At 40.0% G+C, this 26,214-nt stretch overlaps 4 protein-coding genes across 4 annotated transcripts; all 4 read left to right on the top strand.

The window, feature by feature from the left end:
* Positions 1–2,022: 2,022 nt before the first annotated feature.
* Positions 2,023–2,748, top strand: LOC130427863 (gamma-crystallin M2-like). Its single transcript, XM_056755581.1, has 3 exons — positions 2,023–2,031; positions 2,127–2,369; positions 2,476–2,748. Exons 1-3 carry the CDS (start codon positions 2,023–2,025, stop codon positions 2,746–2,748), a joined length of 525 nt encoding a protein of 174 aa, XP_056611559.1.
* A 6,653-nt stretch (positions 2,749–9,401) lies between these two features.
* LOC130427868 (gamma-crystallin M2) lies at positions 9,402–10,018 on the top strand (the record flags this gene model as incomplete). The annotated part of the gene is made up of 2 exons (XM_056755586.1): positions 9,402–9,665; positions 9,746–10,018. Coding segments are annotated over 2 exons (537 nt in total), but the record flags the coding sequence as incomplete, so codon positions are not given.
* Positions 10,019–13,331: 3,313 nt separating this feature from the next.
* On the top strand, positions 13,332–13,845 carry LOC130427866 (gamma-crystallin M2-like). The gene is made up of 2 exons (XM_056755583.1): positions 13,332–13,526; positions 13,606–13,845. Exons 1-2 carry the CDS (start codon positions 13,332–13,334, stop codon positions 13,843–13,845), a joined length of 435 nt encoding a protein of 144 aa, XP_056611561.1.
* A 7,326-nt stretch (positions 13,846–21,171) lies between these two features.
* LOC130427860 (gamma-crystallin M2-like) lies at positions 21,172–24,161 on the top strand. Its single transcript, XM_056755577.1, has 3 exons — positions 21,172–21,186; positions 23,568–23,810; positions 23,889–24,161. Exons 1-3 carry the CDS (start codon positions 21,172–21,174, stop codon positions 24,159–24,161), a joined length of 531 nt encoding a protein of 176 aa, XP_056611555.1.
* The last annotated feature ends 2,053 nt before the right edge of the window (positions 24,162–26,214 follow it).

Genomic DNA, 26,214 nt, shown 5'->3' with positions numbered 1-26,214 from the left:
GAAGACAGGGACTAACTAAACAAAGAAAACAAACACTTAATACAAACACCAAGCTACACTTACTAGACACGGGGGGTAACAGGAACTTGGAAGACACAGCAAGGTACAAACAGAAACAAAAACAGCTATACAAGAACATCAAATATTCAGGAACATACACAGGAACTTTCACAACATTCACTGGGACTTATCACAATGAACGCGCACACGACAATGAACATGAGAGTGTTTTAAAGGGGAGACAGACAAAGGTTATTTAACAAGGAACAGGTGCTGGGAATTAAACACTAATGGGAAGGTAACAAGGAAACGAGATAGCGGGAAACACTGATGAGACATGAGAAAGTGCATGACAGCCAATGTATAAGCAAAGCCATGTCTTTCTCACACAAAACCCTAAGGTTATGCCATGACTCCGCTTCGCGAATAAGAATAAACATAACATGATAGCGGAGTCATGAAAGGTGTCAAAGAGTTAACTTTATTTGTTCGAATGAAACAAAGTGAGATGTTCCCCAGAGCATCTGAAAACGCAGTGCCTTCCAGCCTCTGTTATAGCAAAACTAGATATTTCCTGTCCACCACAATTACCAAATGGTCATCATGACCTGCTTCCCTTTGCAAAACTCAATGTAGATTGTTGTCATAGTGATGAGGCGGAACATGCCCAAATTTGGTCCTCAGGTATGACTGGGGCAGGGATATGTCTTCTTAATACTGTTTAGGTATTTCTCGGGGACATTGTAACTGTGTGCTGAAGACCAGTGCCCAGTGCATGTAAAATATATCTAAATAGGTATTTCTTAGGTATATAATAACTGTGGTGAAGACCAATGTCCAGTGTATGTAAAATATATATAAATATGTCTTGTTTGGGCCCAATATCACTCAGATATTACACAATAGTTGTAGGGGAAGAAAAGAGCAGTTCAATTCAATATGTTCAATACACCATGACATTAACCATTGATTAAACGGAAATAAAAGCGGTTCCTGGTCGGGATCTCGAAGACTGGAGGCAGCAATGGGGGAGAGGTCATCGCTCCGGTCCTGGCTTGCGCCTTTCGCCGTGGGTATGCCGGTTCAGGAATGAAGTACTGTAGGCTTTTTTGATGATGATTTACAATTTACAAACAGTCACTTGGGTTACCCTGTTTGTTCTGTGGATGTTATTTTGATGACTTTGTTTGTTCCCTTGGATGTTTTGGATTACCGTTTTGTTCCTGATTCCACATTTTATTATTAAAGCTTTCACCTTTCCCAAGTTCCGTGTGACATCGTCCATTCATCAGTCTGACATTGTTACACATGTTTATTTTTTAAGCACCTTATATCTAAAGAATAACTAATTAGTATGTCTGCATTAATGTTTTAGTTTGGTTGCACCCAAGAAAATTGTGGTCTCCTAAGGTTAAAATCATTAATACATTTAGTTTTTTTTTAAGAAATGAAAATATTGAATCTGTTCTTAATGACAAATGCTAGTGATGTAATTCTCTTTCAATTTAGGCATACACGTTTTCCTAGACAGGGATCCCTGTTAATGTCTTTACTCTAAGGGGTTAGATGAAGCCAGGACTAGGCCTTAGTTAAATTAAGACATTTAACTAGTTTTTACAAATATCCCTTACAAAAAGCATTACTTGTGTGCATTTTGAGACAAAACAATGACACTGCTGGATGTGTCATTGCAAGGTGTTTTCAGTTTATACAGCTCTAAAAAATGTTTAGCCTAGGACTAGTCATAAACCCTGAACGGATTCCACCCCTTTCATTTTAAAATAGATAGAAACAGAAATTCTAGAGTCCTGACACATGTGAGGTCACATATCTACAAACTATGCTTTAGATACATTGCCTGTGTTTCAACCTGCATAGTCAGGAATTAACAAACAATAGATGCAGTGTACTGTTAAGCTATGGTCATGTATATAAGCACAGGTGACTGCGAGCCAACAATCAAAATCAGGTTCAGCTTCTCTTTTGTGGCACTACTGGAAACTGAATAGTTCAACCATAACCATGGGCAGGGTAAACCACAAAAAACACATTTCCAATACATTTCTTATACATTACTTTTATTTTCATACATTTTAGATTAAACAACAAACATTTTACATTTACAGGTCATCTTCTACGAGGACAGGAACTTCCAGGGTCGCTCATATGAGTGTATGGGTGACTTTTCTGACATGTCCTCCTATCTGAGCCGCTGTCACTCCTGTAGAGTTGAGAGTGGATGCTGGATGATGTACGATAATCCCAACTACATGGGAAACCAGTATTTCTTTAAGAGGGGCGAGTACGCTGACTACATGTCTATGTTTGGAATGAGCAACTGCATCCGATCCTGTCGTATGATCCCCATGGTGAGGTCAATTAGCATTTTTATATATTTATAACAAATCAATTCCTTCTGGAAATATTTTCAAGACATGTTAAAAAAACTGAGTTTCATGGATTTTTCCCATACAGCACAGGGGATCCTATAGAATGAAGATCTATGAGAGGGAGAACTTTGGAGGACAGATGCATGAGATGATGGATGACTGTGACTCCTGCATGGATCGCTACCGCATGTCTCACTGTCAGTCCTGTCATGTGATGGACGGTCACTGGCTCATGTATGAGCAGCCCCACTACAGAGGAAAAATGTCATACTTTAGGCCTGGAGAGTACAGGAGCTTCAGCAATATGGGTGGCATGAGATTCATGAGCATGAGGCGTATCATGGATTCCTGGTATTAGTGTTCTATAAAGTAAATGTCTCAATAAAATAATTTCCCACTAAACATTGTGTTATGATCATTTACGCCATTAAATTGTTATGCATTATTCACAGAAAAATAGAAACGTGAGGGGACACATGCCCTATCAGACTTTTGAACATCAAGTCAAGCTATAAAACGTAAAAATAAATAACATTTTCTACTTAAAATGTATTCATCTAATGGTGTTACATAATGCAAAGGTCTTTGCACAAACAGTCCGACATTTTTGTTTGCGTTTCTTCGTATTTGGCTCTCGAAAATATTGGAGGCAGTGTGTAAATGTGATGGTCGTATTTATTTTTTAACGTGTGGAGATTTCGGACGCGAATTTCCGACTCATTGTGCAATGGGCTTAATCCTAACCCTATAGTACATGTAGTTAAATTTTATTACTCATAACTTAAATGTATAATTGCACTGTAACACGGGCATTTTAAAATAAAGTGTTACCTTATTTTCTTATAAAAGCTTGTTGTTTCAAATGTTATCAAATAAAAACTTCTTCAGCTCTGAAGTATAGAGAAATTTCAGAGGGTTGAGAATGAAAGACTAGGGATTGGCAATATGGCCATAAAACTCCATCAAGGTATTTTCTGGTATTTGTCGCAATAATGATACAAATGATGATATTAATATAACACCTTTCACCACTGTTTTTGGCTACAAGTGATAATAGATGCATGTACTGTAGTCTATAGCCTCAGAAACACAAACAAAAAGGTAAAACATATCACCAATCAAACAGGCTTCATAAAATATGCCTACAGTATTTCTTTGTAAATATAAAATATAATAGTAACTTGTGACTCTCAAAGGTTGTATTAAAGAAAGAATAAAGTTGTACACATAATGTTATGCTTAAACTGTGATCACATCACCCTGTCAATAACTCTCTCCTGAATGGCGTGAACCTTCTCTTCTCAAAGAAACATATACTGTAAGCATAATTATATAACTCGCACTACAGAAAGATAAACTAAGTAATGTGGATAAACTAAATCAATTTATATAATCTACGCAGTCATATGTTCCTAATTGTATTTAAAATAATACGCAGTAATACACTGCTCGTCCAAAAATAGTCACACACTCTAATATTTCACAAGCTCCTGCAATGTCACAACATTTATTCATGTCCAGAGTTGAATACATTTTTCGGCAAGATCTTGTATTGAGGATGGAAGAGTTGGACCGCTGCACAAAGTCTTCTCCAGCACATCCCAAAGATTCTCAATGGGGCGGACTCTATGGTGGCCAATCTAAGATTTAAATTGATGTCTCGTGCTCCCTGAACCACTCTTTCACAGTTTGAGCTTGATGAATCCTGGCATTGTCACCTTGGAATATGCCTGTGCCCTAACCTGTTCATTTAGTATATTCAGGTGGTCAGCTGACCTCATTCTTTGGGCGCATAATGGTGAACATAGACCTGACCAAATGTAGCAACCACAGATCATAGCACTGCCCAGAAGGTGACTTTTATTGGAGGGGCAGTGAACTCAAATTTTGTACTGGATGTAAAGAGGCAGCAGTGCGGTGCGCAATGTGTCGCTGTGAAAGGATAGCACAATGTTGTATATATTGTGCTTTGTATAGCGTACGCACGGGACGCTCTTCTCACGGATCCAGTATGAAACATTAATAAGAAATCTGTAAAAACGTTCAATAAAAGAAAGGAAGGAGGCGTCAAACATTTAAACAGATTTTAATTAAATAAAAACAACGTAAATAAACAGCCAGCAGCCCCTCACAGACGACTTCCGGCAACATAAATATAAACTTAACATGTGTCCGGACCCAGTCCTCTCTCTTCGACGGTCCGGTCGCTCATTCTCTTATATGCTCCCAATCTCCTATGTGATTCAAGCCCGGTGTGCGCACAGCTGGCGCTCATTCACAATTACTCACCGGTCTCGAACCACGGTCTTGCCCCGCCTACTCCACTACAAATTTCAAATTAAACAATTTGTTCAATGCTCACGCACACATAACACCTTATGAATGTTTAAATAAAGAATTTTCACCTAACTAAATGTAGCAAATATTACTTTTAACAAATATTAGTACAATATTTATTTCTTTGAATTGTTATGCGTTACAATACTTTCTGAGTTACCTTTATCAAAATAACCAAAAAATGCTAAATGCTAAAATATATTTTTTGCTGCCCATTGCCAGTGGTGGGCGATGTATTAATGCATAATGATTGTGTTCATCAATTTTACTTTTCCTCGGCCATCCAATCACAGCGCAGGAGGGGCGGGACAAATACAGCTTCAACCAATCAGCAAATACCTGTAGGCTACAATGCCTAAAAACAGTGCAGGAATGAATACTTTAAGATTCGAGTGTCACTTTCTGTATCAGGTAATAGTCCCTGGACCACAATATTAATTTGGAATTAACTTAACAAACTATCTGAGAAACTAATACTACTTTTACAATACTCAGGCGGACATTCCAAATCATGGCAAACAATGTGCATCAATACGTTGTTGAGCGTTTCCAGACGCGTTTAAATACTTAATTGGAATACAGTATCTCACAGAAGTAAGTACAGCCTTCAGATTTTTTAAAATATTTTATTCTTAAGTTTTATCTTTTCACGTGACAACGCTGAAGAAATGAACTTTTATACATTGTTAAGTAGTGAGTGTACAGCTTGTAAATGTGCTGTCCCCTCAAAATAACTTAACACGCAGCCTTTAATGTCTAAACCGCTGGCAGCAAAAGTGAGTAAAGCCCTAAGTGAAAATGTCAAAATTCGACCCAATTAGCCATTTTCCCACCCCGGTGTCATGTGATTCGTTAGTGTTGCAAGGTCTCAGGTGTGAATGAGGAGCAGGTGTGTTAAAATTGGTGTTATCGCTCTCACTCTCTCATAATGGTCAATGGAAGTTCAACATGGCACCATATGTCAAAGAACTCTCTCAGGATCTGAAATTATTGCTTTACATAAAAATGGCCTAGCCCTAGGCCAACCTAAGAAAATTGCCAAGACCCTGAAACTGAGCTGCTGCGCGGTGGCCAAGACCATACCGCGGTTTATCAGGACAGGTTCCACTCAGAACAGACCTCGCCATTGTAGACCAAAGATGTTGAGTGCACATGTTCAGTATCATATCCACAGGTTATCTCCGGGAAAGACGAATGAGTGATGCCGGCATTGCTGCAGAGGTTGAAGGGGTGGGGGGGTCAGCTTGACCATTCGGCGCACACTGAATCAAATTGGTCTGCATGCATGTTGTCCCAGAAGTAAGACTCTTTGGTAACACTTTATAATAACTGCACGCTATGAATCATTAGTTAAGCATCAGTACATAGTTAATTAATCATTTATGAAGCATTGGCCCCACATTAATAGACATTAGTAAGCAGTTTATAAATACAGCTATAAATGCTTTGTTCTTGATTTATAAGCATGTATATAATATGCTTAATCATCAAATTTTCATACTTTATTAAGGATGAATTCATCATCTCTAAATTAAGGATTACATTACTTACAAACCAGTTAGTTAGGAGTTGTCAATGGTTCATGAGATCATTTAAAAAGTGTAAGTAAATGATTAATAAACTCTTTGAATGCACATTTATGCATCTTATTATTCTGACATATAGTAACAGTTACTTAATTTGATAATAAATGCTTTTTTAACACACGTTCCTGCTGTAATTTATGATTAATTAAGGTAGTTATAAAACATTTACTAGTTGTTAGATAACTATTTTTTGTGAGCTCATCTAAAGTGAGGACTATGTATGCCTTGTAAAGCATTTACAAATGAGAGTTGCATATCACTTCACAGTTATATTTTTTCTGGAGGTGAGCAGGAATTAATTTTTTTTCAGAAGTTTATTTTTCATTTTATATCAATTCATTTAATGTTAATTTACATGTTCGGATGTACAATTTTAATTTTGCAGAGGTTTGTTTTTTATTTTTTATTAAATCGTTTTATATTCATTAATATGTACAGTTGTTCAGTTTAATTTCTTTTGCATCTTGAAATAAATATTTATATGTTCTTTATCCCTCTGTGTTGTGTTTTTCCTATTTCTGTTTAGAAGATAACTGAGCCTTTAACTCTCATTTGTAAATGCTCTACAAGGCATACATAGTCCTCACTTTAGATGAGCTCACAAAAATAGTTAATGACAACTAGTAAATGTTTTATAACTACCTTAATTAATCATGAATTACAGCAGGAATGTGTGTTAAAAAAGCATTTATTAACAAATTAAGTAACTGTTACTATATGTCAGAATAATAAGATCCATAAATGTGCATTCAAAGAGTTTATTAATCATTTACTTACACTTTCTAATTGATCTCATGAACCACTGACAACTCCTAACTAACTGGTTTGTAAGTAATGTACTCCTTAATTTAGAAATGATGAATTTATCCTTAACAAAGTATGAAAATTTGATTATTAAGCATATCATATACATGCTTATAAATCAAGAACAAAGCATTTATAGCTGTATTTATAAACTGCTTACTAATGTCTATTAATGTGGGGCCAATGCTTCATAAATGATTAATTAACTATGTACTGATGCTTAACTAATGATTCATAGCGTGCAGTTATTATAAAGTGTTACCGACTCTTTTTAAGATGTTGCACAAGAAAGCCCGTAAACAGTTTGCTGAAGGCAAGAAGACTTAAGACATGGATTACTGGAAACATGTCCTGTGGTCTGATGAGACCTAGATAAACGGATGTGGTTCAGATGGTGTAAAACGTGTACAGCACAATAATTTGATAATATAAAGTGATTGTTTCATTACGTGTTCAGAGAGAGGTTGGTTCATGTCATTTTAAATTGTTTTTAATTTACTCACCTAATCTACAGCTTCTGTATTTGAAACTTTGAACGAAAATTAATCGCACACAAGTGCCCTACATACTAAGAAGGGCTCAACTCTTGAAGTGGGATTTCTGAAGGGAGATTAGTAATTGGTTCTCTCATCACATAGCCGTTCGGATCACACTTGAAAAACTGAGTAATAAAACAACACTATTTTCCCTTTATCCGAGGCGACACTTTGCATTGCGTCCCTTTCAGCAGTGCCCTTCAAGGGCGCAAAAAAGTTCTTCCTGACCCATCCACAGACTGATTAACTGACAATATGATTTTGCCATTTTAGAGCTGTTTTGAATTTTCAATATGGAGCCAAACCACCAAAGCCTTTGATTCAAAATGGCTGATTTATTCAAGGGCTGGGTCTCAGAAGGCTGGGTCGAGGCTGTCTCATTTCAGAAAAGCAAGCAGGACCCTCTGAATGACACCTTAAATGCAATCTTCTTTCTCAGAGGATGCATGAGGTGTATCCTTAGCAGCTAGAGATAACCAGGGCACAATTTTGTTGTTGGGAAAATAAATGTACATGTTATATGATTAAAGCTGACATTGACATACTTGATTAGAGCAAAATTACTTCATTTCGAGTCATTTTAATTGATTTAGCTAGTAAAACTAGCTCTGGTGGAGTTAAACACCTTTCAAATGCAAATTGACCACCAAAATATATCAGCTGGCTTATACCACAAAATTGTACTTACTCGTACATCCAAATGTACTCCGTGAAAGGTTGACCTTTCTTCTAGAGGCTGCATCCAGTGGAGGTCCATTTATCAACCCCATACGTTATCAAGGTCGTCGCATTTCAGTTAAAAAACATTCATAAAAGAGAAATTATTTTTATTCATTATAGTTTCATTCTTACATTGAAATGTAACGGTTGCCTTCCTGAAAAAACCCTGAAATAATAAGAATTGATGACAAATGCGGCAGACAAATGTGGCCTCCGGAGGACACAGCTTTTGAATTGAGACAAAGCTAATATCTTCTTCTGCTCGAGCTCAGCAGACTTTATGAGGACAAGGGACTTCACCGCTACTTTATCTAGTAAAGAAGCTGTCTTCACCTATTCTGTTGACATTCTGCCATTATAACCAACTGACTTTTCCGTTTATTTCACTTCTTCAGGAGTGTTAGTAGCATGCATTCCGATGACCAAAGACTGGGTGCAGGGAATGCTCATGGGAGATGTAGTTTCGTAGTGTTACATAGCCCATTGTTTATTTTGCATGACTTTCAAGAAAACTTTAATAGAAGACTGAAGAAGATTTGGATTAGAAGTGTTTTGCGATTTTAAATGCTTAAAAGAGTAAGGACAAAAAATAAATTGTTACATTTATTTCACATTTTTTCTGGAAAGACAACTTGCATTTGGCTTATTTATAACCTTTGTTACAGTGGGAAACAATTGGGTCATTTGAACTTGTTATGGTCACCAATATTAAATACTAACACTTACGAATACATAGTGTTACAAACCTTACGCATGTACAAACTAAGACCAGCAGTACATACCAAGCATAGCTACAATGGCCTCTATTCCAACATGCACTGTCAGGAACTGAATAACAATAGAGGCTGTGTAGTCTTTAGTCTTGGTCTAGTATAAAGGTACGAGTGACAGCAGTCAGCCAACAACCAGAATCAGCTTCAGCTTCTCCTTTGTGGAACTACTGAAGATCAACCAACACAAACATGAAGGTAAACTTAATTCCCCACGATTTCACACAAATTACTTTGATTAGGTATATTTCACTTTAAATCACTAACTCTGAGTTTCAGGTCACCTTCTATGAGGATAGGAACTTCCAGGGTCGCTCTTATGAGTGTATGGGCGACTGTTCTGACATGTCCTCCTATCTGAGCCGCTGTCACTCCTGTAGGGTGGAGAGCGGATGCTGGATGATGTACGATCATCCCAACTACATGGGAAACCAGTATTTCTTTAAGAGGGGCGAGTACGCTGACTACATGTCTATGTTTGGAATGAGCAACTGGACCAGATCGTGCCGCATGATCCCAATGGTGAGCACAGAGATCATTGTAATGTATGTTTTCCAGATTAATGTCAACATTTACTGAATGTTAACTTCTTTCCCATACAGCACAGGGGATCCTATAGAATGAAGATCTATGAGAGGGAGAACTTTGGAGGACAGATGCATGAGATGATGGATGACTGTGACTCCTGCATGGACCGCTACCGCATGTCACACTGTCAGTCCTGTCATGTGATGGACGGTCACTGGCTCATGTATGAGCAGCCCCACTACAGAGGCAGAATGTGGTGGTTCAGACCTGGAGAGTACAGGAACTTCAGCAATATGGGTGGCATGAGATTCATGAGCATGAGGCGTATCATGGATTCCTGGTATTAGTGTTGTAATGTTTCAATAAAATAATTTATCTTTAACAATAAACATTGTTTTGATCATTAATACCAAATGTGTATGCATAATCCAACACAGATGCAATAAAAAGGCCATCAAACATAAATCAGAGAGATTTGAAAATAATTCCAAAACAATAAAAAACAATCAGCATTTTACTATATTAAAAAATCCACAATTGCAGATTTAACTACTCACTAGGAAGTACTGTAGAACAGATGGGATTTTTTAACTGAGGGAGACCAAGCTGTCAGCAAATGATTTCAACACTGTTAGTTACTTTGCATATTTGGGCTAATGTTTTCAACTAAAAAGCCATTGGATTCTTATCTGAAATCATGAATAAACAACAATTATCAAAGGCCTACCTATCAACACTAGCAATGCATGATCAAACTGTTATTTGTCTAAAATGCCAAATTCCCACCAAAACTTCATGCCTTCTGCAACATATGTTTTATTGAATTCCGATTCTGGAATTACAGTCCGAAAGATGTATTCATATGTTCATGTTTTTTTAAACAAAGTGTGTTTTTTCCAAGTTTTGTAAAACACAAAGAGAAAGGAGAAACAAAAGAGATCCTAAACAGTACAGTAAACTGTACGATCAAAATTCCCAACCTACCCCACCACACCTTCATGCCATGGCCATCCTACAGGTCCACCAGGCCAAGGCGATAAGAGAGCTCCACGAGGGTAAGGCCGACCACTTGACGAGAAGTAAGGTCGAACACACATTACAGCCGCCACCACTCTCAAACCGACAGTGTGTGCACCTGTTCCGCCAGGCAGGACTCATCGGACAAGAGAGAGAGATATGTGTGCACTTATTTACTCGCACCGATCTGGAATTACAGTCTGAAAGATGAATTCATATGTTCATGTTTTTTTAAACAAAGTCTGTTTTTTCCAAGTTTTGTAAAGTTTTTTGTAAAGAGAAAGGAGAAACAAAAGAGATCCTAAACAGAACAGTAAACTGTACGATCAAAATTCCCAACCTACCCCACCCCATATCCATCAGACATAAAGTATCTATGGCATTGTTAAAAATTATAATTACATGAAAAAATAAGCATTAATAAAAATAGATAACAATGAAAAAAAGACATTTACATACATATAAAGTACATAGATATATATACATCAGTATTGGTGATGCGCAGATGGCCGTTAAATCCGCGTGCGCTGCGGATTTATTTTGTTTGTATTTAAAACATTTCCCGAAAAAATACATCAAAACGACTTTACGGACGATTTACACAAAAAAATTGTTCTGCCCAAGTTTCATGAATAAGGCCAAATGAAATGTGTGAAGTACTTTAGCCACTGGAGGGCAATTCAAAAATTAGGAAAGCAGAGATTGATTTAAAAACAGAAATTTCAAACCCCTGATCCTCACTGCCTGCGATATTAATCCTGTTCCATTGGGCTTTTCTATTTCTTGCCCTTTTTTATCTATTAGGGTGAGTAAAAGATTATCAACACATTTAAAGATTTCAATCCATTCATCGAAGTCATTTACTGTAGGCCTACGAATTTCCTGATTTTGCCAAGTGGATGGTGTCCTTTGGGCAACATCATGTTGACCCTGTGATGACATTTAAATCAACCAATCAGATTTTAGTTTAGTTTGCAGTTTATTTTAAATTTAATCCTACAACCAGGATTAGGTGCTTCTAGACCATTGTGTTTCAAATATCATTCCCCTCTGATTTTAGGGGTGGTTATGTGTGAGAATCTGGATTTCGTCCTGTCCTCTACAAATATTGCATCTGTGTTTAATACAAAGTTCATGTATCATATGTATTCATTCCTATTAATATTAGCTTCTATTCATATAAGATGTGCCTTTCATTCTTGTTGTTTAACCTCGTTGAAAGTTCTATCATGTCATGCTGTCTTATGTTGATATAAGTATCTGTTGTTCTCCATATCAAGGTTCCTAATGATGCCTATGGACGATTGTTCTGTTATTGTAATAATGAATATGTAATCATATCTGATTGTTCAGGAGGAAAGACTAAACAGAAAGTCTGGTGATTTTCCACTGTTTAGGTGGTTTTATATGACGCCTCCTAAGAGAAAATTATAAGTATTAGTCCTAAAACAATAAACATTGGACTCTGATTGAACAAGCACTTGTGTCTGTGTCAAACTTTGTCTCCTGGATCCAGAAACTCTGTGTGTTCCGTCGACTAGACTCTTCAACCGTAGAATATTGTTAGACAAGGGGACATAAGAAGTTTACATTCTTTCAGTTGGGGGCTCGTCTGAGGGGAGACTCTTCTCTCATTGAACGAAAGAGAACAAAATACCTCTGGCACACTGACGATCGGACACAGACCGATCTAAGGGTTTGTTTCTGTTTTTTTCATTAAAATGTTGTCCTTAGGTCAACAAAATTGGTTGGCCTGAGGACATCATCCACTTTGCAAAATCAGTTTGAGCGTTTAGGCCTAGGTTGTTACAGCAAACAGTCTATCTTACAATGGCAACATCATTCCATATGCTGGCACTAAAGAGATTAAGCTTGCATTAGTTAAGCTTATTCACTTTGTACTGATCTTCTGCTCTTAACATACACATTCTGAGTAGCTCTTTAAATTGCAAAAAAAGCATGTATACAAAACGCGGCCACTTATATCACTGAACATGTGTCGAACTGACCAGGTAATATCAGTTATCACAAGCTTGATGTTCTGCATGCCCAGCAGCACAACTGCATCCAGGTCTTGCTCTTCTGATGTTGTACATTTGAAACCAACAGGAATGTAATATCATTGAATAAATTGTTACATTTATTTAGTTTTTTTCTAGAAAGACCACTGTATTCGGCTTATGTTTAACCTTTGATAGAGTGGGAAAAGTTGGGTCATTTGAACTTGTTATGGTCACCAATGTTGAATATTATCACTTTAGAATACATAAACCTGTGAATTGTTACAAACCTTACACATGTACATACTAAGAACAGCAGTGCATACTAAGCTTTAGCTACAATGGCCTTTATTTTAACTTGCACAGTCAGGAACTGACTAATAAATAGAGGCTGTGTAGTCTTTAGTCTTAGTCTAGTATAAAGGTACGAGTGACAGCAGTCAGCCAACAACCAGAATCAGCTTCAGCTTCTCCTTTGTGGAAATACTGAAGATCAACCAACACAAACATGAAGGTAAACTAAATTCCAGACGATTTCACACAAATTACTTTGATTAGGTATATTTCACTTTAAATCACTAACTATGAATTCTAGGTTACCTTCTATGAGGACAGGAACTTCCAGGGTCGCTCTTATGAGTGTATGGGCGACTGTTCTGACATGTCCTCCTATCTGAGCCGCTGTCACTCGTGTAGGGTGGAGAGCGGATGCTGGATGATGTACGATAATCCCAACTACATGGGAAACCAGTATTTCTTTAAGAGGGGCGAGTACGCTGACTACATGTCTATGTTTGGAATGAGCAACTGGACCAGATCCTGCCGCATGATCCCAATGGTAAGCACAGAGATCATTGTAATGTATGTGTTCCAGATTAATGTCAACATTTATGAATGTTAACTTCTTTCTCATACAGCACAGGGGATCCTATAGAATGAAGATCTATGAGAGGGAGAACTTTGGAGGACAGATGCATGAGATGATGGATGACTGTGACTCCTGCATGGACCGCTACCGCATGTCTCACTGTCAGTCCTGTCATGTGATGGACGGTCACTGGCTCATGTATGAGCAGCCCCACTACAGAGGCAGAATGTCGTGTTCAGACCTGGAGAGTACAGGAACTTCAGCAATATGGGTGGCAATAGATTCATGAGCATGAGGCGTATCATGGATTCCTGGTATTAGTGTTGTAATGTTTCAATAAAATAATTTATCTTTAACAATAAACATTGTATTGATCATTAATACCAAATGTGAATGCATAATCCAACACAGATGCTATAAAAATGCCCTGAAACATAAATCTGAAAGATTTGAAAATGATTCCAAAACATTAAGAAACGATCATCATTTTATTACTGAAATATATGAAAAAATCCAAAATTGCAGATTTCACCGCTCACTATGGAAGTACTGTAGAACAGATGGGATTTTTTAACTGAGGGGTACCAAGCTGTCAGCAAGATGATTTCAACACAGTTAGTTACTTTGTGGAATTTGGGCTAATGGTTTTCACTAAAAAGCCATTGGATTCTTATCTGAAATTATGGATAAACAACAATGAACAGAGGGCTAACTATCAACACTAGCAATGCATGATCAAACTGTTATTTGTCTAGTATGCAATTCGCCCACCAAAACTTCATGCCTTTTGTGAAATATGTTTTATTTAAACATGTGTTATGCCAGGAACCTAATTTAGTCTTGCAATTGCAGATAAAACATTATTTCCTGACGATAAATTGTTCGATTTATCCAACCATTCTTTTTGTGTATATTCGCTGTTTGCCTTTGTCCTGTCACCTAATTGCATTTCATGGTCTCAACGTTTTGCTGTGTTTGCTAAGTGCAAATGACGAGCTTTACAAATAAATAAAAAAATGAATTTGCCACATCTCAAGAGGTATAGCATACTTACTTGCATTGTTTGGTTTAAAAAAAAAAAAAGTTGATTTTTTGTCTCTTCATTGTGATTTTGTGGCAGTTATGCAGTACATTTTTTCTCAGTCCAGAAAAATCACCAGCTCAGTCATAGATGATGACATTTGATCACTTTGGTTCCGCTCCTGCAGGCACAATTGGGGCAGCTAACAGCTCCTCATACTGTAGGACCCAGGGGCAAGGTCAGGAGTCGTAGCAGGCTAACAGCAGCCCACAGAGAGCACAGAGAGCGTAAACGTTGGTGGCCGACTTGATTCTGAAGCAGTGAAGGCAAAATAATTAAGGAGCGGCGGGCCTGTCAGCCCCTATTTAGGCTAATGTACACAGCGGACACCCTGATTTAATCTCAGTATTACAGATGTTTGTCGCCTTTCGTATGGACAGATTGGGGAAAGGATCGGGAGGGGATGAATCTGAGGGGATCATGTCCGCCCCATCCCTAGTGCCATCTGCGTGCCTGCTGTAGAAGTCTGTAGATAACTGATTTCCCAACATTTCTAACTATGTTTTACAGAATATTAGCATGTAGGTTCTGAATTTTAATCATATTACTTAAAGAGACAATGAATAAAGAAATATATAAAGATGTGCTTTATTTACAAACATCCGACTTATCGGACAAGAGAGAGAGATATGTGTGCACTTATTTACTCGCACCGATTCTGAAATTAAAGTCTGAAAGATGTATTTATATAATGTATGTTTTTTTAAACATGGTCTATTTATCTCTAGAGCCGATGGTAGAACCTTGGATTCAGGAGGAACAGTGTGGTTTTCGTCCCGGTCTTGGAACACTGGGTCAGCTCTATACCCTCTCCAGGGTGCTGGAGGGTCCATGGGAGTTTGCCCAACCAATCCACATTTGTTTTGTGGATTTGGAGAAGACATTCGACTGTGTCCCTCATGGCATCCTGTGGAGGGTGCTCTGGGAGTATGGGATTCGGGACCCTTTGCTAAGGGCTATCCTGTACGACCGGAGCAGGAGCTTGGTTTGCATTAGAATACAGAACATTTGAGTATATTACGCACCATTTACACATGGTAGTGAGCAGGTGTAAATTTCTCTTGTACCAACAAACATTTGGAAAATACAAACATATACATCAGCACGACTTTACGAACAATTCACACAAAAATTTGTTCTGCTCATTTTTCATGAATGAGGCCAAATGAAATGTGTGAAGTACTTTAGCCACTAGAGAGCAATTCGACATTGATTTTAAAACACAGAAATTTCTACCGCCTGATCCTCACTGTGTCATGAAACGGAAAGACAACCCAGGCACCGGCAACAAGGAGTTAACAAGAAAACTTTTATTAAGGGTAGACACAAAACCCACATTGAGGCAAAAACAGGTATTCTTAATAATAAAACAAAAGACGAATTTGGGTAAGTCCAAACAGAAACATAGTTGTAAAGAGGAGACACGAATGAGTGTAACAATGACGTTAACAAACATTGAACCGACACGGGACAGAGAGAACTGGGAAAAGATATAGGGGAACACTAACAAGGGATAATAATACTGGGCTAGGAACTGTCAGGGGTCAGGACTCAGACACTATTGGGCATAGGTTGGACAGGTGAGGGGGATGAACACTAATGGGAATTGACAGAGAACAAGGGGTGGTGCTAGAGGATGCAACACCGGAGAGAAAGCATGGCATTACAAAAATCAAAACAATGCCATGCCATTTTTCCACATATAACACATGGGTATGTCGTGATCCTGCCACAAGACCTGAATGGATCATGACACACTGCCTGCAATATTACATTTGTTCCATGTGGCATTTTTATTGCTTGCCCTTTTTTATCTTTGAGGTAAATTACAGATTATGAATACATTTCTAGATTTGAATCCATTCATCTAAGTCTAATCATTTACTGTAGGCCTACAGCTTTCCTGATTTTTCCAAGTGGCTGGTGTCCTTAGGGCAATATCATGATGACCCTGGGACAACATTTAAATCAGCCAATCAGATTATAGTTTAGTTTAACTCTTCTACCTTCATGCTGTGGCTCCCTGCAGTCTTAATACGGCCCTGTTTAATCCTGGTTTCGTTACACGATCCAGGATGCATGCACAATTCGTTCTGCGCATGTGATGAAACACTTTACGGCGAGGCGGCACAACTGGCGGCATATTCTTGTAGGCTATATTGTGTTATTATAACAGTTCATGGCAGGTGTATTTTGATGTTTTTAAACGTATCTTACGATAAGCATTACGATGTGTCGACTTGGTTGCCAATCCAAAAAAAGATATCTATCTGTACAATATAAATGAGGAAAATAACAATCAAGGTAAGCTAATTAACACAAACTATGAAACAGGAGGGTAGGAACGATGACGCGACTCGGGGAGAGTATGGAAGGCCACAAGGTCAAAAACATCTCTCCCCACATGAAACAAAGGATTCTGTATGATTCCACCTCTAAACCAAGAAATACCTGACAAGGAGAGGTGAAACCATGACAGAACCCCCGCCTTAAGGAGCAGCAACCTGATGCTCCTCAAAGGGACGAACAAGACAAGGCAGACTGGGACAAAGACAAGACTAAACAGAACATGGAAAACAAGATCAATGGCAGACAGGCAAGAATAAACAGGGGATTGGGGTTACTCAATAAAAATAACAAACAAGGGAGGGGGGTGGGGGCAAACAAGAAAAGTTCAAAGGGAGTGGAGCAAATGGGTTGACCACCTCAACCCGGGGTGGCGGTCGGGATCGGGATGGCTTCACACGAGCTCCGGGCAAAACCGTCCTTCTCCCCGGCTGGAATGCAGGGCTTGACGCCGGCTGCTGGGCCGGCTGGACAGGGCTTGATGCTGGCTACTGGGCCGGCTGGACAAGGCATTAACGCCGGCTGCTGGGCCGGCTGGACAGGGCTTAACGCCGGCTGCTGGACCGGGCTTGGTACTGGTTGCTGGACCGGGCTGGGTGCCGATTGCTGGACCGGGCTGGGTGCCGATTGCTGGACCGGGCTTGGTGCCGATTGCTGGACCGGGCTTGGTGCCGATTGCTGGACCGGGCTTGGTGCCGGTTGCTTTGGGGCTAAAGACCTCCGGACTTGGGACCTCCGGACTCGGGACCTCCGGACTCGGGACCTCCGGACTCGGGACCTCCGGACTCGGGACATTCGGACTCCTGTCTGCCCTCCGTTGCCTCTTCTTTTTCAGCCGAGCCACCCCTCTTGGGGTTGGCTGAAGGAAGGAGGTGAAGGGCAAAGCTGGTTTGGGGTTGGAGGCCTCCGAGAAAGACCCTGAAGAAGTTCTCCTCCCCCGCTTGCCACGGAGACCAGATGGTGGTGGTGAAGCTGCTGCGGATGAGGCGGAGGGAGCGGTGATGCCCATAACCCGACCTGCAGGGTACGACCCTCCGGGATAGCGACCAGCGGAGATGGAAAACAGGACTGTACTGGGACCCTGGACTCCGACCTGTTCGTGGCATACCGCCGCCGCACGACATCGAAGTCCAGCGGTCTCAGCATCCTCATCTCATCTGGCGACAGAGGATCCCTAAGGCCGCGGCTGAACAACACCGCCAACTCCTCCTCCCCAAAGACCACCTCCTCTGCGGCATCGAGGAACCTATCGACGTCGGTCCCCAGGTCGTCGTTACCTTTATGGATACCGCAGAGGTGGCGTGCCTGGCGGGACCGCAAGCAGTTCACCTTGGCTGCCTGCTGGGTTCGGTTTGGCTGGTTCATTCTGTCACGAGAGCACAGTAGAACCCAAGTGCAGGCGAGCACGAGACGAGATGGAAGGTAGGAGTAACAGGGATTTATTTATTAAACATAGAACAGGAACACCATAAAAAGGACAAAGCAAAACCCACAATGGGGAAAAACAAGACAGGATAAATAATAAACTTTAACAAGGGGAAACAGGAACTTGGCAGACAGCAAACAGCTACAAGGAAACATAAACAGCTTACAATGAACGAGGAACTTCATACAGGTACAAGGTAAGACGTACACGTGCATACAATGAACCAGCACAGGACAATGAACACGAGGATGTTTTAAAGGGAGAGAAACCAAGAGGGAACAGGTGCAAGGGATTAACAATCAAGGTAAGCTAATTAACACAAACTAGGAATCAGGAGGGTAGGAACGATGACGCGACACGGGGAGAGTATAGAAGGCCACAAGGTCAAAAACATCTCTCCCCACATGAAACAAAGGATTCTGTATGATTCCACCTCTAAACCAAGAAATACCTGACAAGGAGAGGTGAAACCATGACAACCGCATCCACCAGCACATCAACCAAATATTGCCTAACGGCAGCGTAAAGAGCGATCTTATCTTTTCTCTCGCTGCACTCCATTTTCTTTCGCTGTGAGTGAATGAAACTCTCGCTGTACAAAGGTGCTCAGGCGTGGAACAGATCGTGCAGTGTTCTAAATCGTCGCAAAACAGAATTATCATTTGCGCTGTCCTGGCGTCTGTCCTGGCGCCTGTCGTCGTTAAGCAGCCATCGTCCACGATAGCCGTTGAGTCGGGGGGGTAAGCAAAAGATAGATGCATTGTATGCACTGAAAATACCTTGCAATAACTCTGCTACTAGATTTAGTTATGCAGTGATCATCTGTCTCCATTTTCAAGAGCTTGTCTATTAGAGTTGAGCCGGATCCTCGGCTGAAACGAGTATCCGGTACGGATAAAGCACTTTTGCCGAGTACGAGTATTATACTGTAGCTTAGTCACAGCGCCCCTCCCCTACACATATACAGATGTATTGTGTTGCTGACTGTGTCTGCAGCTCTCTCTCTCCGTCTCTCCCTCAGTCACTCAGGTTCGCGGGTCTTTTCCGTTAACGTTGAGGGTTTCTTCAGCTTTAGGTTTGTTTTTTATTTCGGTTTGTAGTACTTACTTATTAACCAGTAGAGTTTGGTAAACGTGGGGTTTGTACAGACATGGTGCTTGGTAGAATGCGACTCGCGTTGCGTCTCTGGCTGTCTTTTTTAAACCGTCAGCTGGCTCTAACCAGTTTTTAATTAAAAGTTAAAAAAAGAAAGTTATGTTGAGATGAAAACTCTTGTTCATTACATTTTACTTCATAATTGCAACCGCATGTGTTGTATTCATTGTTGCAAAACTTATTCTGTATATAGTTTGTTTGTCATCGTGATCAAAACCATTGCTCTGAAGCTCAATGCTGATGCTGTCATGTAAATATTTTTCTAATCAGCATTAAATATAAATAACATACCGGTTAAAGCCCCGCCCATCTCAAGACAAACCGACCCAATTTCTGGGTTAAATCCCGCCCACTTCCTGGTTAGGCCCCGCCCAGTCCGAGTACAGATACGGATACAGATAATTCATATGGTTAACAGATACCGATACAGATACAGATACAGATACAGATACAGATACAGATAATGCTGTACTCGCTCATCCCTATTGTCTATATTGGGTGGTTGGTTCTTGTCACATGACCTATGGTTCGCTTGCGCCTTTCTGAAAAGTTGCATATGCGTGTCGCGACAGCGTAGCCCCCTATGTGAATCGATATGTGAATCGTTCCTAACAGGGCTGTGCAGTGCGACATATAACTTTATGTATTTACCAGTATACGTTAGCACGCATGCGATACAGTTTGACATGTGCATTAAACTGAGTTTGTTTGAAGTGCGATAGTCGTTGTGCTTGTTTCTGTGTAACGTTATAGTGCACCACTATTTTACTTAGTTTTTGTCTATTTTGCAAGTGAAACTTGTTGTCAGGCATCAATGAGTCCATAGTGATGGCCACTTTCGAAGGTCAGTTGTAGCCTATGGGACCATTTTGAAAACAGCCTTGGAAGTGTGTGATGGTTAATCATCAATGTTGAAACACATGCACTCCTACCACCTTCATTTATTGGATGGGCAAAGGTGTAGCCAAAACTTCTGCTGTTCTTAAAAACTCGAAATAATAAAGAAATAATAGTATGAAGAATGTGATGATGCTTTTTCCAAAGTTCGAACCTTCAATCAAAGCAAGCCAGTCGGGAATACTAACCACTCCCCCGCACACTCAATGAAGCTAACTCACGAACACAGCAATTGTCTAAGCCGTTGTATTACAAGTGTCTTAGAGCAACACGCGCAAATGACCACTAGGTGTAACCATGGGACAGTTGATGGAATGTTTCGAAGCCATGAAACAACACGGAACATTTGATTCAACTGTTTCAATAGCTCTGTCCCAATTCGGGGGCTGCAACCTTAAAAGGTCGAGGACTTAAAAACGATGATTTTTGTTGTGCAAAGCACACAGCCTCAATAGTCCAAGAACCGAACTGAAATGAGACGGTCCAGCCTTGCTGAGGGTTTCCTGATTGCGTAACCTGCTGCTCATGTTGCAGGTGACAGCAGCAGGACACAGCAGAGACGTTTCTGACTTTTTTATACAAATACGGAGCCAGAAAAATTATATTTTATTTTAGAGAATATGACATGTTTATGTACATTTAAACAGCCCAACAGTATATTAAATTAACCAACCATAGAAATTTAAAACACAACACGTTACAGGCGCGCAATGAATCTCGGGATCGTACTTGGACCACTGCTTTTTTCCATCTACACAACATCCTTGGGACCCATCATACGGCATGGCTTCCCGTATCATTGATATGCTGACGACACCCAGATCTACATCTTGTTTCACTCAGACGATACCACTGTAGCAGCTCGCATTACAGCCTGCCTCAAGGGCATCTCAGCTTGGATGAAAGCGCATCCAGCTGAACCCTCCCAAGACAGAACTACTCATATTTCAATCACACCCCATGGTGCCACACAATCTCACCATCCATCTTGGAAATACCACAATCACTCCTTCCAAAACAGCCACGAACCCCGGAGACAAATTTGATGAACAGCTGTCCTTCAATGATCACATTATTCATCATTAGAGAAGTTAGACCCTATCTCACTGAGCATGTTGCGCAGCTCCTTGTCCGGGCCCTGGTGATCTCAAGGTTGTACTAGTGCAATGCTCTCCTTGCTGGTCTTCCTGCAAAGACTGTCAAACAGCTCAAGCTGGTTCAGAACACAGCATCACGCCTCGTCTTCCAACGGCCCAAAAGGGCTCATGTGACACCCATTTTCATCTCCCTCCAGTGGCTACTGGTTGAAGCCCTTATCAGATACAAGTCACTAATGCTTGCCTACAGAACTATTACTAGATCTGCACCGGCTTACTTTCACACCCTCCTGCGCTCCTACACCCCATCAAGATCCCTGCGTTCAGGTTACCAGCGGCATCTTGTATTGCCTTCCTATAGGGCAGTAAATTGCTTTCCCTGCTCATTCTCCTTCACAACTCCTTCCTGGTGGAACATTCTTCCTAACTCGGTCCGGTCAACCACATCTCTCACAACATTAAATAAAATACTTAAAACCTATCTCTTCTGTGAATACTTAAAAAAAACACTAACCCTTTCTCTCAACAGGTAGTGGTCTAGCTTTTGTTGAAACCAGTAACTTAGTATTGCCTCGCTCTGCATATCGCTATGAGTCCATATAAATAGATGTGGACATGTGGACACCTAATCTTGTTATTTAATCATGCCATCTGGATCTGCGCTGTATGAGGACATGAACACATGAACTTCTTCTCCTTTCAAAACATTTTACTGAGTAATGCTAACACACACTAAATGATAAATATCTTCCGACGACCTGTCAAAATAAAAGTCTGGTTGACCTACAGTAGTTTCACTTCTTGCCAGGGATAAAAATGTATAAATAAGCCTTTTTCACGCTATAGGTTTTTAACTTCCGCATCGTTCGACGCAGGGTAAACGATGTTCCGGTTACAGCAGTATCCAAGTCTAAGGTTCTCAATTAAATGTCTTCGTATAAATGATGTAAACGATCTTAATACCTTATCACCGCCTTTTAATGTTCATATTGTTCATATTTTTGTGCTGTTTACAGGACAGCAACCTGAGACAGGTACTTTCTGATTTTAACAAATTTACTGAACTGCATATACTAAATCCAGTGATGATGTTCTCTGTCTCATTTTATTACTCATGTCTGTTTGTTTTGTTTCTGCATTATATTAATAAAATAAATGTTACAGTATTGGCAGCGTGTTGTGCTGGAAAGACATCACCTAATCCCTTCCATCAGACTGGCATCAAACTTTCTGTAAAATGTGTATTTTAAAGTTATATTGAAAATGGGTACATTTATCCTTACTTCAGCCTTGTACTTTTCAATGATCAGCTTGTACTTTTACTTCATTACAATACGTGACGTTCCCTCGTTCCTTCCTTTTAAAATATGCATTATAAAATGCGTTGTTTATTACAAAGTTGTCGTCTCTTTTTACGTGCATTGGATGATGTCGATATTAATCTATATCTATAAAATGCAAATATGTCATATTGTTTGCCAGCAATGATAAATGCCCGCACCCTTGTGGTTCTTGTCTGTGACCCAGTCTGTCTTGTCTTGTCATTCTAACCTTTGATGAACACCTGGAGGTGAACACCACTGTATTTGAATTATGTTTAACCTTTGTTACAGTGGGAAAAAGGTCATTTGAACTTGTTATGGTCACCAATGTTGAATATTTACACTTTAGAATACATAAACCTGTGAAGTGAATACATGATCCTTACACATGTACATACTAAGACCAGCAGTGCATACTAAGCTTTAGATACAATGGCCTTTATTTTAACTTGCACTGTCAGGAACTGACTAATAAATAGAGGCTGTGTAGTCTTTAGTCTTGGTCTAGTATAAAGGATACGAGTGACAGCAGTCAGCCAACAACCAGAATCAGCTTCAGCTTCTCCTTTGTGGAACAACTGAAGATCAACCGACACAAACATGAAGGTAAACATAATTCCCCACGATTTCACACAAATTACTTTGATTTGGTATATTTCACTTTAAATCACTAACTATGAATTTCAGGTCACCTTCTATGAGGACAGGAACTTCCAGGGTCGCTCTTATGAGTGTATGGGCGACTGTTCTGACATGTCCTCCTATCTGAGCCGCTGTCACTCCTGTAGGGTGGAGAGCGGATGCTGGATGATGTACGATCATCCCAACTACATGGGAAACCAGTATTTCTTTAAGAGGGGCGAGTACGCTGACTACATGTCTATGTTTGGAATGAGCAACTGGACCAGATCCTGCCGTATGATCCCCATGGTGAGCACAGAGATCATTGTAATGTATGTGTTCCAGATTAATGTCAACATTTACAAATGTTAACTTCTTTCCATACAGCACAGGGGATCCTATAGAATGAAGATCTATGAGAGGGAGAACTTTGGAGGACAGATGCATGAGATGATGGATGACTGTGACTCCTGCATGGACCGCTACCGCATGTCTCACTGTCAGTCCTGTCATGTGATGGACGGTCACTGGCTCATGTATGAGCAGCCCCACTACAGAGGCAGAATGTGGTGGTTCAGACCTGGAGAGTACAGGAATTTCAGCAATATGGGTGGCATGAGATTCATGAGCATGAGGCGTATCATGGATTCCTGGTATTAGTGTTGTAATGTTTCAATAAAATAATTTCTCTTTAACAATAAACATTGTATTGATCATTAACACCAAATGTGTATGCATAATCCAACACAGATGCTATTAAAAATGCCCTGAAACATAAATCTGAAAGATTTGAAAATGATTCCAAAACATTAAAAAACAATCATCATTCAATCATCATTCAACAATCATGCAGATCTCACTAGGAAGTACTGTAGAACAGAAGGGGCACCAAGCTGTCAGCAAATGATTTCAACAATGTTAGTTACTCTGCTGAATTTAGGCTAATGGTTTCAACTAAAAAGCCTTTGGATTCTTATTTGAAATCATGGATAAACAACAATGAACAGAGGGCTAACTATCAACAATAGCAATGCATGATCAAACTGTTATTTATCTAGTATGTCAATTACCCACCAAAACTTCATGCCTTCTGCAAAATATGTTTTATTTAAATATGTGTTATGCCAAGACCGCAATTTAGGCTTGCAATTACAGATAAAACATTATTTCCTGACGATAAATTGTTTGATTTATCCAACCATTCTTTTTGTGTATATTCGCTGTTTGCCTTTGTCCTCTTACCTAATTGCATGTCATGGTCTCAACGTTTTGCTGTGTTTGCTGAGTGCAAAAGACGAGCTTTACAAATAAATAAAAAAACTTATCTGCCACATCTGGGAAAAGTCAAAAGGCATAGCATACTTACTTACATTGTTTGTTTTTTGAAAAAACAAGGTGATCGTTTTTTGTCTCTTCATTGCCTTTATGTGGCAGTTATGCAGTAAATTTTTTCCTCAGTCCAGAAAATTCACCAGCTCAGTCATAGACGGTGGCATTTGATTACTATGGTTACAGCTACTGCAGGCACAATTGAGGGAGCTAACAGCTCCTCATACTGAAGGACCTCGGGGCCAGGGTGGTGTCAGGAGTCTTAGCAGGCCAGCAGCAGCCCACAGAGACTACAGAGAGCACAGAAAACTTAAACATCTGTGGCCGACTTCATTCTGAAGCAGTGACGGCAAAATAATTAAGGAGCGGCTAATTAGGCTAATGTACACAGCAGACACCCATATTTAATCTCAGCATTTCAGATGTTTGTCGCCTTTTGTATGGACGGATTGGGCAACGGATCGGGTCTATATGAATCTGAGGGGATCATTTCCGCCCCATCCCAAGTGCCATCTGCGTGGCTGCTGTAGAAGTCTGTAGATAACTGATTTCCCAACATTTTTAACTTTGTTTTTACAGAATATTAGCATGTAGGTGTTGAATTTCTTCAGGTGTTTTTTAGCAAACTCCATGCAAGATTTCATGTGTCTTGCACTGAGGAGAGGCTTCTGTCGGGCCACTCTGCCATAAATCCCCGACTGGTGGAGGGCTGCAGTGATGGTTGGCTATCTACTACTTTCTCCCATCTCCAAAATGCATCTCTGGAGCTCAGCCACAGAGATCTTTGGGTTCTTCTTTTCCTCTCTCACCAAGGCTCTTCTCCCCGATAGCTCAGTTTGGCCGGAAGGCCAGCTCTAGGAAGGGTTCTGGTCGTCCCAAACGTCTTCCATTTAAGGATTATGGAGGCCACTGTGCTCTTAGGAACCTTAAGTGCAGCAGAATTTTTTTTGTAATCTTGGCCGGATCTGTGCCTTGCCACATTTCTGTCTCTGAGCTCTTCAGGCAGTTCCTTTGACCTCATGATTCTCATTTGCTCTGACATGCTCTGTGAGCTGTAAGGTCTTATATAGACAGGTGTGTGACTTTCCTAATCAAGTCCAATCAGTATAATCAAACACAGCTGGACTCAAATGAAGGTGTAGAACCATCTCAAGGATGATCAGAAGAAATGGACAGCACCTGAGCTAAATAAATTAGCATCACAGCAAAGGGTCTGAATACTTAGGACCATGTGATATTTCAGTTTTCTTTTTTAATAAATCTGCTAAAATGTCAACAATTCTGTGTTTTTCTGTCAATATGGGGTGCTGTGTGTACATTAATGTGGAAAAAAATGAACTTAAATGATTTTATGGCCTTTAAGACAACATGGCAGTTTAGAATA

This window comes from Triplophysa dalaica, chromosome 8 (assembly GCF_015846415.1).
Source record: "Triplophysa dalaica isolate WHDGS20190420 chromosome 8, ASM1584641v1, whole genome shotgun sequence".
Taxonomy (NCBI): domain Eukaryota; kingdom Metazoa; phylum Chordata; class Actinopteri; order Cypriniformes; family Nemacheilidae; genus Triplophysa; species Triplophysa dalaica.
This window is presented reverse-complemented; position numbering and strand designations above follow the sequence as displayed.

Excerpts from the sequence above, each read along its gene's own strand:
- LOC130427863 (XM_056755581.1), top strand. Across the intron at positions 2,370-2,475 it reads CCTGTCGTATGATCCCCATG|CACAGGGGATCCTATAGAAT; the intron begins GTGAGGTCAATT and ends TTTCCCATACAG.
- LOC130427866 (XM_056755583.1), top strand. The coding sequence starts at position 13,332 with ATGGGCGACTGTTCTGACATGTCCTCCTATCTGAGCCGCTGTCACTCG. Across the intron at positions 13,527-13,605 it reads CCTGCCGCATGATCCCAATG|CACAGGGGATCCTATAGAAT; the intron begins GTAAGCACAGAG and ends TTTCTCATACAG.
- LOC130427860 (XM_056755577.1), top strand. Across the intron at positions 23,811-23,888 it reads CCTGCCGTATGATCCCCATG|CACAGGGGATCCTATAGAAT; the intron begins GTGAGCACAGAG and ends CTTTCCATACAG.